At 39.8% G+C, this 15,128-nt stretch overlaps 2 protein-coding genes across 5 annotated transcripts in view; one reads left to right on the top strand and one right to left on the bottom strand.

The window, feature by feature from the left end:
• The window catches only part of acap3b (ArfGAP with coiled-coil, ankyrin repeat and PH domains 3b), a 52,582-nt gene extending 50,272 nt beyond the window's left edge, over positions 1-2,310 (bottom strand). For all 3 annotated transcript variants that reach the window (XM_063911244.1, XM_063911245.1, XM_063911246.1), the window contains exon 1: positions 2,086-2,310. In XM_063911244.1, the coding sequence (XP_063767314.1) occupies positions 2,086-2,132 (47 nt within the window). In that variant the 5' untranslated portion in view covers positions 2,133-2,310. The remainder of the gene's footprint in view (positions 1-2,085) is intronic.
• Positions 2,311-3,058: 748 nt separating this feature from the next.
• Positions 3,059-15,086, top strand: pusl1 (pseudouridine synthase like 1). 2 transcript variants are annotated; one of them, XM_063910688.1, is made up of 8 exons: positions 3,059-3,572; positions 3,661-3,721; positions 4,346-4,533; positions 8,406-8,555; positions 10,496-10,666; positions 14,418-14,472; positions 14,658-14,820; positions 14,959-15,086. In XM_063910688.1, the coding sequence occupies exons 1-8, from the start codon at positions 3,517-3,519 to the stop codon at positions 15,021-15,023; spliced, it is 909 nt and encodes a 302-aa protein (XP_063766758.1). In that variant the 5' UTR covers positions 3,059-3,516; the 3' UTR covers positions 15,024-15,086. The 2 variants fall into 2 exon arrangements, with proteins under 2 accessions (XP_063766758.1, XP_063766756.1); XM_063910686.1 differs by having other exon boundaries at positions 14,658-14,853.
• The last annotated feature ends 42 nt before the right edge of the window (positions 15,087-15,128 follow it).

Below are 15,128 nucleotides of genomic sequence, written 5' to 3'. Positions count from 1 at the left end.
CAGGCTCCCAACAACAGCGCTCATTAGTCACGTTCTTAAACCCTCAGTGAATACAAGCCAAAAACGGACCAAAAATTCCTTTCGGGAATCAGATTACAACCATTTAGTACCAACAACTATTAACAGGTGCAATACACAGGGCTTCATCTCAGCTTTTGTTACAGAATGAATGAATGTGGCAGGTGACTGCTGAATGAAAGGCCGGGCAGAGAAGAAAAACAAAGTTTAGCGTAGACAGGGTCTGATGGATTATGAGGACATACCATATACATTCTTTCACACTCACCTAATCATGCATAGACAAATAAAACAGGACCAGTTCAAGTTAGGACTTGCAGTGAGAGGGTGTGTGTAAGCGTTTTTTAAAGCACCATGTGTGGGAGGACAGACAGGACCGGCTTGCTGCTCTTTCTGTTTCTTCAAAGTGACACAACAAGAGGATAAAGAAACCACAGGTAAATCAGGTCCCTGCAACATGATGTCCAATTCAGCAATGGCTGCCCTTAATAAAATTGTGGTTTATAGTAATAGCTGTGTCCCATGTATTTGATATCTGTGTATTTATTTATAGCTGTTTAGGCATTAAGAATAGCTGCATGATGATTGTAACAAAATGTCATGAGGAACACTGTGCAGTGAGTTAAAAACACAAACATTTGTTTACATGCAAAAAGTACCCTGCATCGACACATACACCTGGATAATATCATGTGTACAGGGGAATGAAAAAAAAGGTATCTCATCCCCTATGTCCATCTCAATCATTATGATCACAGTATTACGCAACATTGTATTTTCCCTACTGCTTATAAACCCAAGGGAACATCAGCTTCCCTTATCAGTGTTGAGATTTTCCAAATAGATGTCAGCCCTTACAAGACCAGAGGAAAGAGAACCAGCAGAAAATGTCTCTGTGACCTTCTGCTTCAGCCATCCATCACTGCGATGAGATTTTTAGCAGCAAATGGAATGTCTGTTATGCTCTATTTCTTTTATTGCACTGTTTTCATTCAAATCACAAATGTTTGACTGGCACAACATTCAACAAACGAAACCAAATGAAAGCAAACAGGCAACAGATGCTTAGACAACCAGAACAGAGTTACAGAAAACAACGTTTGTCTATTTAGCTTTATCTTCTTTTCAGTAAAACACTGAAAAAATGAGACTATCAGCCCTTCTTTTTGACATATTCAACAGGGGATCCCTGGCATATATTATAATCTCATCTGTTAGTTTCCCATCGGCCGGCAGAGGAGTGCCAGACTGGCACGTGGACTGAGTGAGGCTAAAACCCTGAAGCGGGCAAGCAAGGGGCTGAAGAGCTGGACCTTTGCCCACAATACAGGCTCTATCCCTGCAGAAAGACAATGTACTCCTCTCCCTGATGCCTCTGCGAGCCAGACCAAAGCTGCTGCTGCTGCTGCTGCTGCTGCAAGGGCATCTCATCTCCAATCTACCACCAGTGGATGACAGAGCCTCCTTCATGAGAAAAGACTGCACCCAACCTGTATGCCATGGTGCTACACTACACAGGAAGGTCCCTTCACACCCTCTCACTTGTTATAAGGCCACATTAAAATGAGAGCCCCCTTCGTTTATAGTGCACTTCAGACTGTTGATCAAGCATGCTGAAAATCACTTATCATTTTTACACTAAAGCAAAATGGATCCTCTCTATGCGTGGCAATGAGTGTCCCTCTTCTCATATCCACTGAGCCAATGTTACAATCCACATTCAGAAAACCAGAGACATCGGAACCACTGACAGACGCATGTCTTCCAGCATATTCACCAGAATGCAAATAAATGTTCAAATAATAAACCCAAAAATGACATGTAAAAAAAATTGGAATATAACTGAAGGTTTTTTTTTTAAATGCCAAATAAAAAAATTCCAAAATGGAAGAAAAACGCCGACATGCTGTTGCACACATGGACGAGTAACAATGTTTTATTTTTTTTTACTGTAGATGCCACCACAACATGAGGGGACTGTCCGGTCACCATCCAAAAATAATCATGCGTAAAATAAGGTGTGCCATTTTTGCGCACCGCTGTTATGTCTGCGAGGAGAAACCTTACCTGAATCGGGGGGAATCTTTTATACATTCTTCAAAGTCCACCGTCATTTTTGCGTTTTTCTCGTGTATTCCTACTTCAGTTTGCCAATGTCATTGCCCGCGGTGGGATGTCGCTTGAACTGTGCGGATGGTGACTGGTCGGTGTCCCCTGACGCGCAGCAGTCTATCGCCCCTCTCCCGGTGGCACAGTGACACAAAATGCGAGCTCTGTGCGCGGCAGGCAGATTACTACTACACTCCTGCAGCTGCTGCCGAGATAGGCGAGAGGCGTAGCTGCACCGTTGACACCGAAAGAGTAGAGGAGAGTGCCGACTAGTTACAACTTGTCGTAACACATCTGGAGAACGGGAGGAACCATGGGAGATTGAAGACCGACACTTGACCGAAACCTTACCTCAAAACATTTAGCCTAAATCAGTTACAGAATTTGACACCAATGTATTTCCTGATGAAATACTAACGATACGTTTTTCTTGCAATAAATAATCCACATACACTTAAAACATTAAGAAACGATTGAAAATTAGTAATACCTTTTTTCGAGTCGTTTTAAAATGTATTAACTGCTCAACCTAATTATTTTGCTAAAACGTGGATGTAATGTAACACAATAAAAGCTTGGATAACATATAAACTAAAACATTTAGTATTTTTGAACGAAGACGATCATTTTATTTTATTTTATTTTTTGATACTCCAAAGTTTATCAGCATTTTGGCTTAATAAAAACCCATTTTAAACAGACAAACTCTGATGTTGTGTACCCTTAATTCAGTGTAGTATATTAGTCAGGCTTTTAAACAAATACAATTAATGTCAGGAAGTTTAACTTGGTAGATCTCTTTCAATAATCTAAAATCGGTTGTTTCTCGAGTTGATTCTCTTTATACCGCTTGAAGCCAACCCATCTCCTCTAACTGTATAGTCTCTGAACGCGGTGATTCTCAAGGCAGATGGCTTTGCGGCTGGTCGAGGATGACGTCGTCACACACCCCTCTTTGGATTATGACGCAAACAAAAAGGGACCGACAGGGCTGCAAAGCCCGTGGAACATTTGTTGCCTAAACTTTACATGAATGCTTACATGTGATGTTAATTTATAGTAGGCTAAATTATAAGCATCAGACGTCTCCACTTTTCTTCCGGACTACAGATATAACTACTTGGAAATGCAGCACGTGTCAACGTTCTGCCTGCTCGCGCCTACTGTGTTGCCACTGCTGTAATCTGTCGCATCTGAGTGCCTCACCTGCAGGGGTTTTAAAGTAGTCCTTCACCGGCTCCCAGTCCCTGTCATCAACCAAAGACACGCTAATGTCAAAGTTGTGACAGTAAAAAGGATATTTTGTAATGTAACCTTTCACATCTGTTGACGCATGACCAACTTGTATCACATTACGATAAGGAAGTTTCACAGATATTTAAAGAGACCATGCCCAACTGTGCACGCTATCTCATCTTCTTTCAATACATTGGAACCAAATACAGGTAGGTTATGTAATAATGCAGGATATCTGGTTGCACTCAAATGTGTGTTATTATTTATAAATTGTTACATTATCATACATTTCTACAGTGGTGTGGTGAAAGTGCCTCAACATGAAGTTGTTAAGAAAGGGGTCCAGGACCACTTGGAGGTACGTTTTGTAAACGTTTTGAGTTATTTTGTCCTTCCATACATGTTTCCTCTTTCCTTCTTTCCATCCAACATCAGTGTTAGTCCTGCAAACCAGAAAATAAGTGAAGTAGTTTACTATGCTATTTTACTTTGTTGTAAAGTTGCCTGAATACCAAATATCATTGGGATAACAATACATATCATACAGGCAGATGACAATGTGCATTCATCAGTCAAAAGTTGTGTTGATAGAAGTAAAGCAATCTAACAGTCCTGTAATAATTATTTTTTTCCATGAGAGTTAAAGTTTTAGTAGGCCTGTGTTTAGTTATGTTATGTGTTGTATATCATTGTTTTAGACATGCGTGGTTGTATTTGTAAATGTGTAAGTATTAGTATAAATGTATGGGTGCATATAGACACATTTCTAGTTGTTATAGTAGATTACTATACTACTACACGTACTATACTAAAAATACCTTTTTAAATGTGAGCATGAATGCTAATCAACTAATTCCCCTTTCTGACTCTTTTCTGGTGAGCTGTGATTGGTTTTAAAAGACCAAAATACATTTACAATACATTATACATTAGCTAACAGCTTATTTTTAAACTCTCTGATGTTCTCTTTCTCCGTGTACAGGATGCAATAAGGAGGCTGAAGCCAATCAACCCAGTGGCTGTGTCAATTTCCAGCAGGACAGACAGAGGCGTCCACGCTCTCTCTAACTCCGCTCACTTTGACCTCCAACGCAAGAACGATAAGCCGCCATTTGCTGCAGACATTCTTCTTCAGGCTCTTAATGCCCAGCTCAAAGAAGAGCAGATCGGGTGAGTCAGGGCGCCTTAGATGAGTGTGATATTTCAAGAGATCAACAATAGAGGTGATATCCTCACCCAAGGGGTAAATGCAGAACAGGTTCACACAGTGAGCATGTATCCAACATTCACAGTCTCACATCCACACAGTTGTGATAGTTTTCAAATTCATCCCAAAATCTTCATTTGAAAAGCATGGAATTAATATTAAGCCTCTAATACTTTACAACACATACCAATGTCCTGCCAAAATCAGAAGACTGTTTGGACATTTAAGTCCAACAATGAGATTCAGTAAAAGATTCCCTACTGTTACGGCATCAAATCTCAGCGTCATAGAACATCTGCTATAAACACTTTGAGTTATTTGGTTGACCAATCCGTGTGTCTCATCTTCAGTTTCAATGAAGTATAAGTAAATTCATGCTAAATGAAGCCTGAGGCTTATTGTATATATAATCAACAGGTGTTACATATAGATGTAGGTGAAAAAATATGTAGATATGTTGTCCCAATGATTTACAGGTTTTTAACATTGTGATTTTGATAAATATTTCATTCAAATCCACAATTACCACCATGGGTTGTATGCCTCTGCCAACCCCTTAATGTGCAGATTACATCCATTTAACCCTATTAGACATTTTAGTGAATTGTAATAATTACTATATCATTCTTGACGTATGGTCCCAAAATGTTTGGTTTTTTTTGTTCACGCTGACCTTGCCTTTTTTGCATCCCACTGGACAGCTCAAAAAATATAATATGTCTCGTTGTGGTGTAGTAACTGTGTGCGGTGTGAAAGCTACCCTGTCCCTTACTAAGTATCACTTCATATTAGTTTGCTCTGCTTTAGTCTCATGCAGTCCGTCTCTGATACTTTCAAATATTAGACAGCAGCTTTTCTGTCTGATAGAGAAGAAGAAGCAAAGAAACAGAAACGGGGAAGGACAGTGATAAAGTTACAGATACGCCTGAAAGACAAAGTAAAAGCACCAAACAGATGTTGATTAGACTGAATTAAGACGAAGGAGTGAGAGTGCGAACTGAACGAGCCATTTGAGAGACAGAGAGAGAAGAGAGGAGTGAGGAAAGGGAAGCTCCCAGCATCCCGCTAATCCCTAAACCTGCAGAGAGAAGGTTGGAAAGGATTATCCCTGCTCTGCTTTTTGGTCTATAGCATCCCTTTTACACACACACGTGCACACACACACGTGCACACACACACACACACACACACACACACACACACACACACACACACACACACACAAAAACACACACACACGAAAACACACACGAAAACACACAGATACACTCCTTCAACTTAATGGAAATTACTCTGCGGTGATTAGAGTGTGAAACCTGCTAATACACAGTATCAAAATGCTTCTTGTGCTTCATAAAACTGAATACATTTATGGCTTCCAAAATGCCTTATACTGTATGCAGTGACAACATGTCTTCAGCCACCAGTAATATTTATCCAGTTATATTCATACAAACTTTAAAAAATGTTCTCTGTTATAAAAACACATCTGGCACCCTAAACCATCTTATCACTTCTTACTTTGGTTGAAGAGGAAACCGGAAATAGTTGTTGTATGAATAATCAGAATATGTCTTCCTGATTATAGCTTTCGTCATATAGCTGCCTCCTAAGGTAGAGTGCCAATACAACATTTGATTGAGGACTTGCAAGCTGAAAGAAATATCTCTTTAGTCGGGGTTCATTCTTCTGCTGTGCTGCCGCCAAAAATGGCCTCAATTAGCCTTAAATGAGTAGCCGTTTTTCCATAAGGGGGAAACTGCTGAGTAGCAAAATGGTGCCATGCCAAACAATGCCCCAGTTCCCAAATGTGTGAGACCATGCTTTGTACTCTGCTTATGAAAATGTAATGTGTGTGTGTGGTTCGGGGGCCCAGCAAATAGGCTGTCATTTCACATCAGAGCAGACGCTGAAGGCAGAAGCAAGGGTTTCCTCTGCCACGTGTCGTGCCCAATCTCCTCCCCTGGAAACGTAACCTAGTTTCTCTGTCATTGCACTGGCACACACACAGACTGAATGTGCCCTGCTATGAAAACGAGACGCGTGTGCACATATATGGGATGTGTATATTGGAGCATTGTTCTCATACTTCCATGTCCTCATACACGCCTCTTGTCACATCCAGCTGTCTTTTAAACACACGTGTACGTGGGAGCATTTTCTTTGTGCATGTACAGGCGTGTGTGGACGAATGCTACAGGGTGCTATTGTAGTTTTTGCGGTCTCAAGTCACCCTGGCACAGCTGGCTGAGGCTCTTTGTTCTTCAGTTTACAGATGTAAGCATTAAAGATTCCCCACTCCCCACTGTATTATTACTGAACAAAACATCTCTGACCCATTAAAGGGAGGTGGTGTGTTTGATTTTGTCAGACAGGTATGAAAAATTATAATGAAAGCATCCAGTAAAAGACAGTTTTGAGATAATTTAAAAAAGGTTGGAACTACACAGCAACCCTGATCCCTCTCTCCCTCACCTGGAAGCCTGGAGATTATGTAACCTATATATTTTTAGATGCAAGCTCTAAATGTGGGCTTACTTTAAAGAAAAAAGAAAGAGAGACTAGGGCATGTTTTATTTATTATTGTCTGGGTTTTGGAATAACTCTGTAGAAAACCTTTTACAATTTAATATATTCATGTACTATGGTTTCCTCCACCAGCGACATGATTTCAGTCTGGTTGGTTGGTTTGTTTGTTTGTTAGAAGGCATCTTGTCTTGATGGACCAGTGCAGATTAAGCCAGAGAAGAACCAATACAAAGTGGATTTGAATCATCAACATTGGCGAATATTTGATTATCAATGTTCACCAGAGCTTGAACAATTTGAAACGTTATATATATATTCAGACCTTTTTTATGTCCATTTCTTTGTGAATCTTTCTTAAACCCTATGTGGTTACGGCAACAAAAAAAAGGTGATTACTTTGGATACATTTTTTGGTCTACTTCAAGATTTACACGCTCGCGTTAAACCCCACTGGTAGATTTAATCATGACAGGACGTTTTGTCTTACTGCATTAGAGTAATCATATGATTTTCCAATGCCTGTGTGCTTCCACATGCACTGATACACAGGAAGTGTCCCATGTTCGCTGTGCCCCTGTTGAAGTCGCATCAAAGAGCTCCAGCCTGTGAAGCCGTTGTGATGCTGACTGTGCGACCGTAAGAGCTTGGCTCTTCCGAGTTCTTGGCAGCCTTTTAGGACTCTTGACAACGCGTGTGCTTTTGTGTTTAAAGCTGGTATGCTGGCATTTTGCACAATTACTTTCTGAGAGTATTAACACCATCTGTGTCCTGGGACGGCTTCAATCTCAGGGAAGTTGAAACCCTTATGTCTGGTTGTTTTTTGTTTTTGTTTGAAAATCCCCCCCAATTTTTTTTATGAACTTGTCAAAGAGTTTGCACTATTTGGCCTCCATAACAAATAACCATCAAATATTTTTTGATTAGGGAAAGAAAATACACATTTGGGTTCTTATTTTGCTGCATTTCTGTCTACTTACATTGCTAGATTAGTTCTAAATTCACCCAAAGTGAGCATTAGATCATGCCTTACATGCATATTTAAACACAAAATGTCAGGAAGCTTTTAATGAAACATTTATTTTACCTGACATTATTGTTTGAGTTTGTCTTAGTGATATTGGTTAGTTCAAACCTGGTAACGCCTTTCCCCTGTAGTGTCTTCCCCTTGATGATGTTGTTTCTGTCATTTTAAAAGAAATAATTGCACATTAATGGCATAAGGCATAGAGGAGAACTCAAATTTGGAAGCTTTTCAGGTCTAAATGTATGTCAGCTTTCAACCTAATAGTTATTTTGTCACTCTCAGAATCACCCGTGCCCTTCGTGTGCCTGATCATTTCCATGCCCGGTTCCTCGCCCATTCTCGGACCTACGTATACCGGCTCGCACTGGGGATCCCCTACCACTCTCTGCTTCCCTTCACAGAGCGCCATCTCTGCTGGAACCTCCGCAACACGTGAGTTAACCTGCTTTATACCAGACATCCCTCCTTCATTCACTCATCTGTCTTTTCATCCTTCATTATGACGATTTCCCTTTAGAAATAATACATCCGGGTCCAGACACACACACACACACACACACACACACACCAGACCCGCCCTCAATAAGCCCATGCCAAGCCTTGCAGAAACAATGGCATGTTAAACACATGAATAATCCACATGTGCCTTGCCGCAACTGCAAATTAGGGCAAGTCAAACAAAATGTTTTATGTGAGCTGACAACCCAAAAACCAACAAAGGACGAGGAGGGAGAAAAAGCAGGCATGAGGATGGACATACTACAGAGAGAGAAACATGAAATGGTGAGGGCTTCATAGCCTAGACGATGTTCTCTTAGCTGTGATAGGAAGGAGGGAGCGTATAGAAACACATTTCACAGAGTGTACATATGAGCATTTTTCTGCTTGTAGCTCTACACTTTTTTGGGGGGAAAGTAGGGCAAGATAAGCTGCGGGCTTATAGGCATGCAGAACAACACCCCCGCACATTACTGACTCTGTGTTTTTCTCACTCTTTCCCTCAACCATCTTCTCCTTCTCTCCACTGCACTTATTTCTCTCCACCTTCTTTACATTTCACCTTCCCTCCCTTGTTTCTTTCTCTGGCATCTGTGTTTTTTTATTTTTTATCCCTTCTCTCATTTTCAGCATCCATCTCATCCTTCCACCCCTGAGTGTCTCTGCCTCAGTCGCTTCTCTCCGTCTCTCTTTGATCTGCATCTCCCTCGTCATCACACACCCCCATCTCTTCCGCTGCAAAAAATATAAAACTCCACTGTTCAATTTGATTTGTTGCATTTAGTCTTGAAATCTTAAAACAAAACAAGGGGAAATAATCAGGGTTACATAGCAGCAGAACCTTTTTAATTGTTGAATGTTTAATGAAAAGATGTAAGCAAAGTCTCCATTTGTAAAATGTCAGAAGTATAGTATTCACTATAGTATCACTTCACTTTTATCATCAAAATCCACGTATTTGTACATTTGATTTACGTTAGATGAAAAGTAGATTATTCTCAGGTCTCCATGGATCAAAAATAGTAACTATAAGAAATGATAGTTAATTTTAATCAAAGTGAAGATGGACATACATCTGTCTATTATTTGGAGACCCTCACTACCAGCTCTGAGGCCGTAGTGCAGTGGTTAACAGAAATTATAACAATGCTAACGCTAGCTAACGTAAGCTAACATGCTGAATGTTTACCATGTTCACCATCCAAGGTATCGGCTTAGCATGCAAATATTTGTGAATTAGCATAAACTGCAGCTGATAGTGCTAATGGGACTATCATTAGTTTGGTATGTAAGTATTTTGGTCATTAAACAGATAATTAAATTATTAATGTAATGTGCCATTTTCAAACCTTTAAAGGAGACACCCTACTCAAGTCATTTTTTGCAGCGCTCCACCACATCTTCATTCATGACTCTCATGTTTAAGACTCTAAATTGGTGCATTAAGATTTTAATTAATGAGTCACTCAGCACACCCCTCCTTCCTCGCTGTGTCTCCCCCTCTCTCTCCGTCAGATCATATTAAAGCAGTGACAGAAACATGAGACTGTAGAGAGTCGGAACACAGGCCCACTTTCAGTCTCTCCCTCGAATGAGCTGCTCATCGACATGCTCCTCACGTGGTTTTGTGCATCAGAAAGGTTAATATTATATAACTCACCAATAAATTAATTTTGAAAGCTGGAACATGGAGTTCCTGAAAACCTGTAGTACTTACAGTGTACACCAAATCCCTGCTGCCTGACCTCTCTGTGCAGGCAGGTCACTTGACTGTCAAGGTGCAATGTCACAACGAGGCTGCAAAATGGATTAAGGTTGTGAAAATGAGCGATCACTTATTAAATAGAATGTCTCCTGTTTCTGTCTCTGATCAGGGAGCTGGATGTGGGAGCCATGCGCGAGGCTGCCGCCTTGTTGGTCGGGACTCAGGACTTCAGCACCTTCAGGGCGGTCAGCACTGAAATGCATTTTAAAAATCCTGTGAAGACGCTTGATGTGGTCAGCGTACAACCAGGAAGATCTTTCGTACACACACACTTCCACAGGTATGCTGTAAAACAAGCTGCATGCATATTTTTTTACCATTTGGGGTCAGACAAACAAGCTTTAAACCTTCACACATCTTTCCCTTTTATGAAGATGTTATTTTTTAACATAATTGTCACACATCCGGTACGGGTTATTACCATCCATTTAGATTTGTATTTGTTGTGAATGTAAGTGCTCTTCTTTTAGTTCTGTTTTGCTCTCCACCAAATCCTTAGGGAAATATTGGGCTCTTTAACAACTAAGTGCTCTATATTCACCAGCTAGCAGCTCACTTTGTCTGTGTGCTGGAAAGAGAGTGTACTGCCCCATGGGAGTGAAACAAAAGTGTAAAACGGTGGTCCTTACCAAAACAATGAGCTATAATTCTATGTCTAGCCACCTGCTGTGAACTGCCTAGTCAGGGAATAATTCTGTGTGGTTTTGTCTTCGTAACAACTAGTCTGTTAATATGTTTAGTATTAAACATGAATCAGTACAATCCTCATTTTTTATATAAATATAAACAAACTTCACAAATAACTTATCAGATATCAAATGTTGAAGTGTTTAAAATCTGGACAAGTATTTGCTTTCTTGCCAAGATTTTAATTAAAAAAAAAAAACAATGTGAAAAGTAGGGGGGCAGCACGGTCGTCCCGGTGCCCTCCCAGGAAAGGTAATTGCTCGCAGGTGATAGAAGTGTCAGTCAGTCACAGAGCAGATGTCTTTCTGCAGCCCCTCACAGGCCGGGACTGGAGTTGGTGGTAGCACGGGGGAACTTTTTATCCAAATTGAAGAAAAAAAGCATCAAAAATAAAGAATAATGCATTTGCCTTTCCACTCCAAACACATCAATCTTGTGTTTCTCAATCTTGCATCAACTGATGCTTAGGAAGATGGCCAAAGTTTTGAATCATTTACAGCTACTCCACTTTCCTTTCAAGCTTCAGTCAGACTCAGTGGCGTGTTTGATATGATATTTTGGTGGATCACATTTTAAGTAGAATATAATCTGGACTAAAAACTCAAATTTTCCAAATGAAATGAGGAGAGGGGATTAGAGGTCCAGGGGGGTCACTGCATGGGGAATACCACTTCCATGGGCATTGATTATTTGCCCTGAAAATATGCTAATAATACGGACAGAGTAAATGTCACATAGTCCCTTAACCCCCGCGCACATGGGGGAATTAACAAACTGTGAGTATCGGGGCTTTATCCATTAGGGTGTATATGGTTGCATTTTCATCAAGGTGTTGTTATATTTTTACAGAAATACCATGAATGAAATCCGGCAGCAGTTTTAAAAGAGTAACAATCCCCAACACAATGTCCCAGAGCCTACAGAGATTTCTTCAGATTACTTAAATGAAATTCAAATTAAACTCCAAGTCAACTTTTTTGGTCTAAACTGAAATATCTCAATAACCTTTGGACACTTTTCAGTGCAGACATTCAGAGTCCCCCATATTGTGAGTCTAGTGACAATATGAGGTTAAAACCTTTGAAACAGTGAAAAGTCTTGACAGCTATTGGATTTGTTTCCATGACATTTGGTAAACATATTCATGTTTCACTCAATTAACTGGACATTCCCTTAATGAGAACCATCTACAGGGCAACATTTTAATTCGTCCAGAACTTTGGCTAGTAACCAATGACATCCCCATCAGCCTCAGCTGTGATTTGGGTTTAGAGCTAATGAGCACATTTTAGCATAATAACAGGGTACATCATGTCCTGCCTAACATTAGTATTTTGCATTATCATTGTTAGCATGTTGCTGTCGTCATTAGCTCAGTAGTACAGCCGCACAAGGTCCCTTATGCATCAGGCATTGAGCTCAAAGCTTCAATGTATCCAAGTTTCATCTCTCAGCGACACTAGCACAACTGTACTGCATACTTGTTGATTTCTATATCCCTCAAACAATTCATACATTATCAAAACAGCTAAACAAGAACCCTCTGTTGATATTCTAATTGATTATTTTCTCAGTTAGATGCCTTGAAAACCTTGATGCTTTAAAAAACACACACACACACACACACACACACACACACACACACACACACACACACACACACACACACAGATGCACACACACAGATGCAGCCTTTGTCTATCCACAGACAGATCATGTCCCTCACCAGAGTCCATGAGCTCACAGGCTTGCTGTATAGATCTGTCTCTGCATTCTTACATGTCAAATGAAATCAGACGGCAAGCGCTGAGTCAAATTTGCATTTGGCCTAATTCTTCACAAGTGCCTGTTTGCTCACTTCATTCTTCCCCAAGTTATCGGATTTGGAGGGACATGACTGCTGCGGCTTAAATGATGAGACAACAAACGGCAAGAAAAATGTAATGTCAAATTGCAAACTAAGTAAAATTCATATTTCTGTCATGGCATCACAAATAATCCAGTCGGCCCAAAGCTGCAGCGGCGTATTCAGCATGTGACATTTGAACAAATCTGCGCTCAATCTGATGATGCCTAGCAGCATGAGCATGAACGTCCCATCAGCACCCAACTCTGTCCACAGTAAGGGGGGCATAGAAATATCCGGACGTGTCTTTACATAAATTATGAATTATTACACATTAGATATAATAAATGATGCCATCTGACATCTGAGGACCATTACATTTATTATGTTGCTTCTAAAATGTTTACCTTCAGCCTTTTGTGGAAATACTTAATGATGCATTTAGTCAGTGATGCCAACTGGTATGCCTTGAGGACCTAATATTATCATTGTAACGTGTAATTAGTGTTTAACACGTGTTGGGAAAGTGCCTTAAAGCATTTGTATATTTTAAAAGCAAAAGCAGAAACACAGTGCTTTTTTTAGATCATTAACAAAGTACTTGTAAAAGTTACAGGTCAAAGCTCTGCAATGGAAATGGTAATCAAGTAACGGAAGAAAAACATACTTCAAATGTTATGTAAAATGCCCCCTGACAGTATTTTATATATCATTACATTATCTGATGATTGTTTTGACTTCTTCACCTTTTTTGTTTTGTACAGCCAACAGTCCAAACTTCATATTGAATAAAAACACATATTTAAATGATTAAAAGGAAAAGCAGCTAATGTTCACATTTGAATATCAGTGAACTATGAAATTTACAGCAATGTACACAAAACAATTATCTAAATAATTGACAAATATTTTTCTGTAAATAAATGTACCATTTCAGTTGTATGAGTACATTGTACACTAACTGTCTGTCAGCTGATAAGGAATGTAGTGAAGGGGAAAGTAAATGATTTCTAAAATAAAGGGGAGTAAAAGATGAAAGTGGCATGAGTATGTTATTTTATGTGTGTGGTAGACCACCTCACACATATAATAACAACAACAACAACGACTATAACACTCCTGTTATGCAATGCTACTATATATTTACTGTAAATACCTGCAATTTATTCTACCAGCTTTTATACTTTCACCTGGCTACATTTCACATATCGCTAAACTGTTATTTTACTCGGTGTCTTTAGTAAATTGTGTAATTTCTAGTTGTTTATGCATACTTCTTGAGTGATAATAAGCTATCCTTTGCTTTCTGCTGTAACAATTATACATTTCCCCTCTGTTGGATGAATTAAGGTATTCTGAGTGCTTTAGAAATGTACTATATTTCACAACTGAGGCAACGTCAATAAATAAAACAGCTGTTCAACGATTGTATTTGCTGTCTTTAGTTGTATACTTTATATATGTTGTGCAAATGTAAAACTTGTTTCTGTTTTTACAGAGAAATACCATTCTGGGAGATCACGTTTACAAGCAGATCTTTCCTCTATAAGCAGGTTGGTTTCTCTTTCTGTTCTACTGTAAAGTCTGGAAATGGATGCAGTGAGTGAGTTGCACCCTCTGCTGGTGATATCTGATATCTCATAAATACGTTTCAGACAGCTACAGGGGGTTAAATGATCCAAGATAAGCTTATTTATGAGATATTTTCAGTCATAATGTCATAATGGTTGTGCTCCAGGTGCGCAGGATGACGGGGGCCCTGGTGGCTGTAGGGCGGGGGAAGCTCTCTGTGCCCCGGCTGAAGGAGATACTGTTGGCTAGGGACTCACTCGCTTACCCACAAAGCATGGCGGCTCCACCTGATGGCCTCTTCCTCACCAGGGTGGACTACAGAGAGACAGGTGATATTTTCCTTAACCTGCAGTGTAGTTTTGGTTAGTAAGATGTTTAATTTTACCATCATTTCTGTAGTAACTACTTTTTTTGTGTGTAACTCTTTCTGTTTTAGCTCATGTTTCTGGTCTTCTTTACTTCCTTAGACCTGCAACCTTCACAACAGACGTCCGAGGAGCAATGCATCTCCAGGGGAAACTCAGAGAAATAATTGTTGTTTAAAAACTCCTTCCGTAATGCTGTGCAATGTTTGTAATAAAGTTTGGAATGTGTATATTATTTTCTTTACTTACAACAGAATAAAGCAGCTTCACTT

Source organism: Eleginops maclovinus, chromosome 20, assembly GCF_036324505.1.
Source record: "Eleginops maclovinus isolate JMC-PN-2008 ecotype Puerto Natales chromosome 20, JC_Emac_rtc_rv5, whole genome shotgun sequence".
Taxonomy (NCBI): domain Eukaryota; kingdom Metazoa; phylum Chordata; class Actinopteri; order Perciformes; family Eleginopidae; genus Eleginops; species Eleginops maclovinus.
Note: the sequence above shows the minus strand (reverse complement) of the source record. Positions and strands in the feature narration are given on the sequence as shown.

What these genes read in the sequence shown, in the direction of transcription:
- pusl1 (XM_063910686.1), top strand. Translation starts at nt 3,517, where the DNA reads ATGCCCAACTGTGCACGCTATCTCATCTTCTTTCAATACATTGGAACC. An exon ending in TACATTGGAACCAAATACAG is followed by an intron (nt 3,573 to 3,660) that starts GTAGGTTATGTA and finishes ACATTTCTACAG; the next exon opens with TGGTGTGGTGAAAGTGCCTC. An exon ending in TAACCTGCAGTGTAGTTTTG is followed by an intron (nt 14,854 to 14,958) that starts GTTAGTAAGATG and finishes TTACTTCCTTAG; the next exon opens with ACCTGCAACCTTCACAACAG.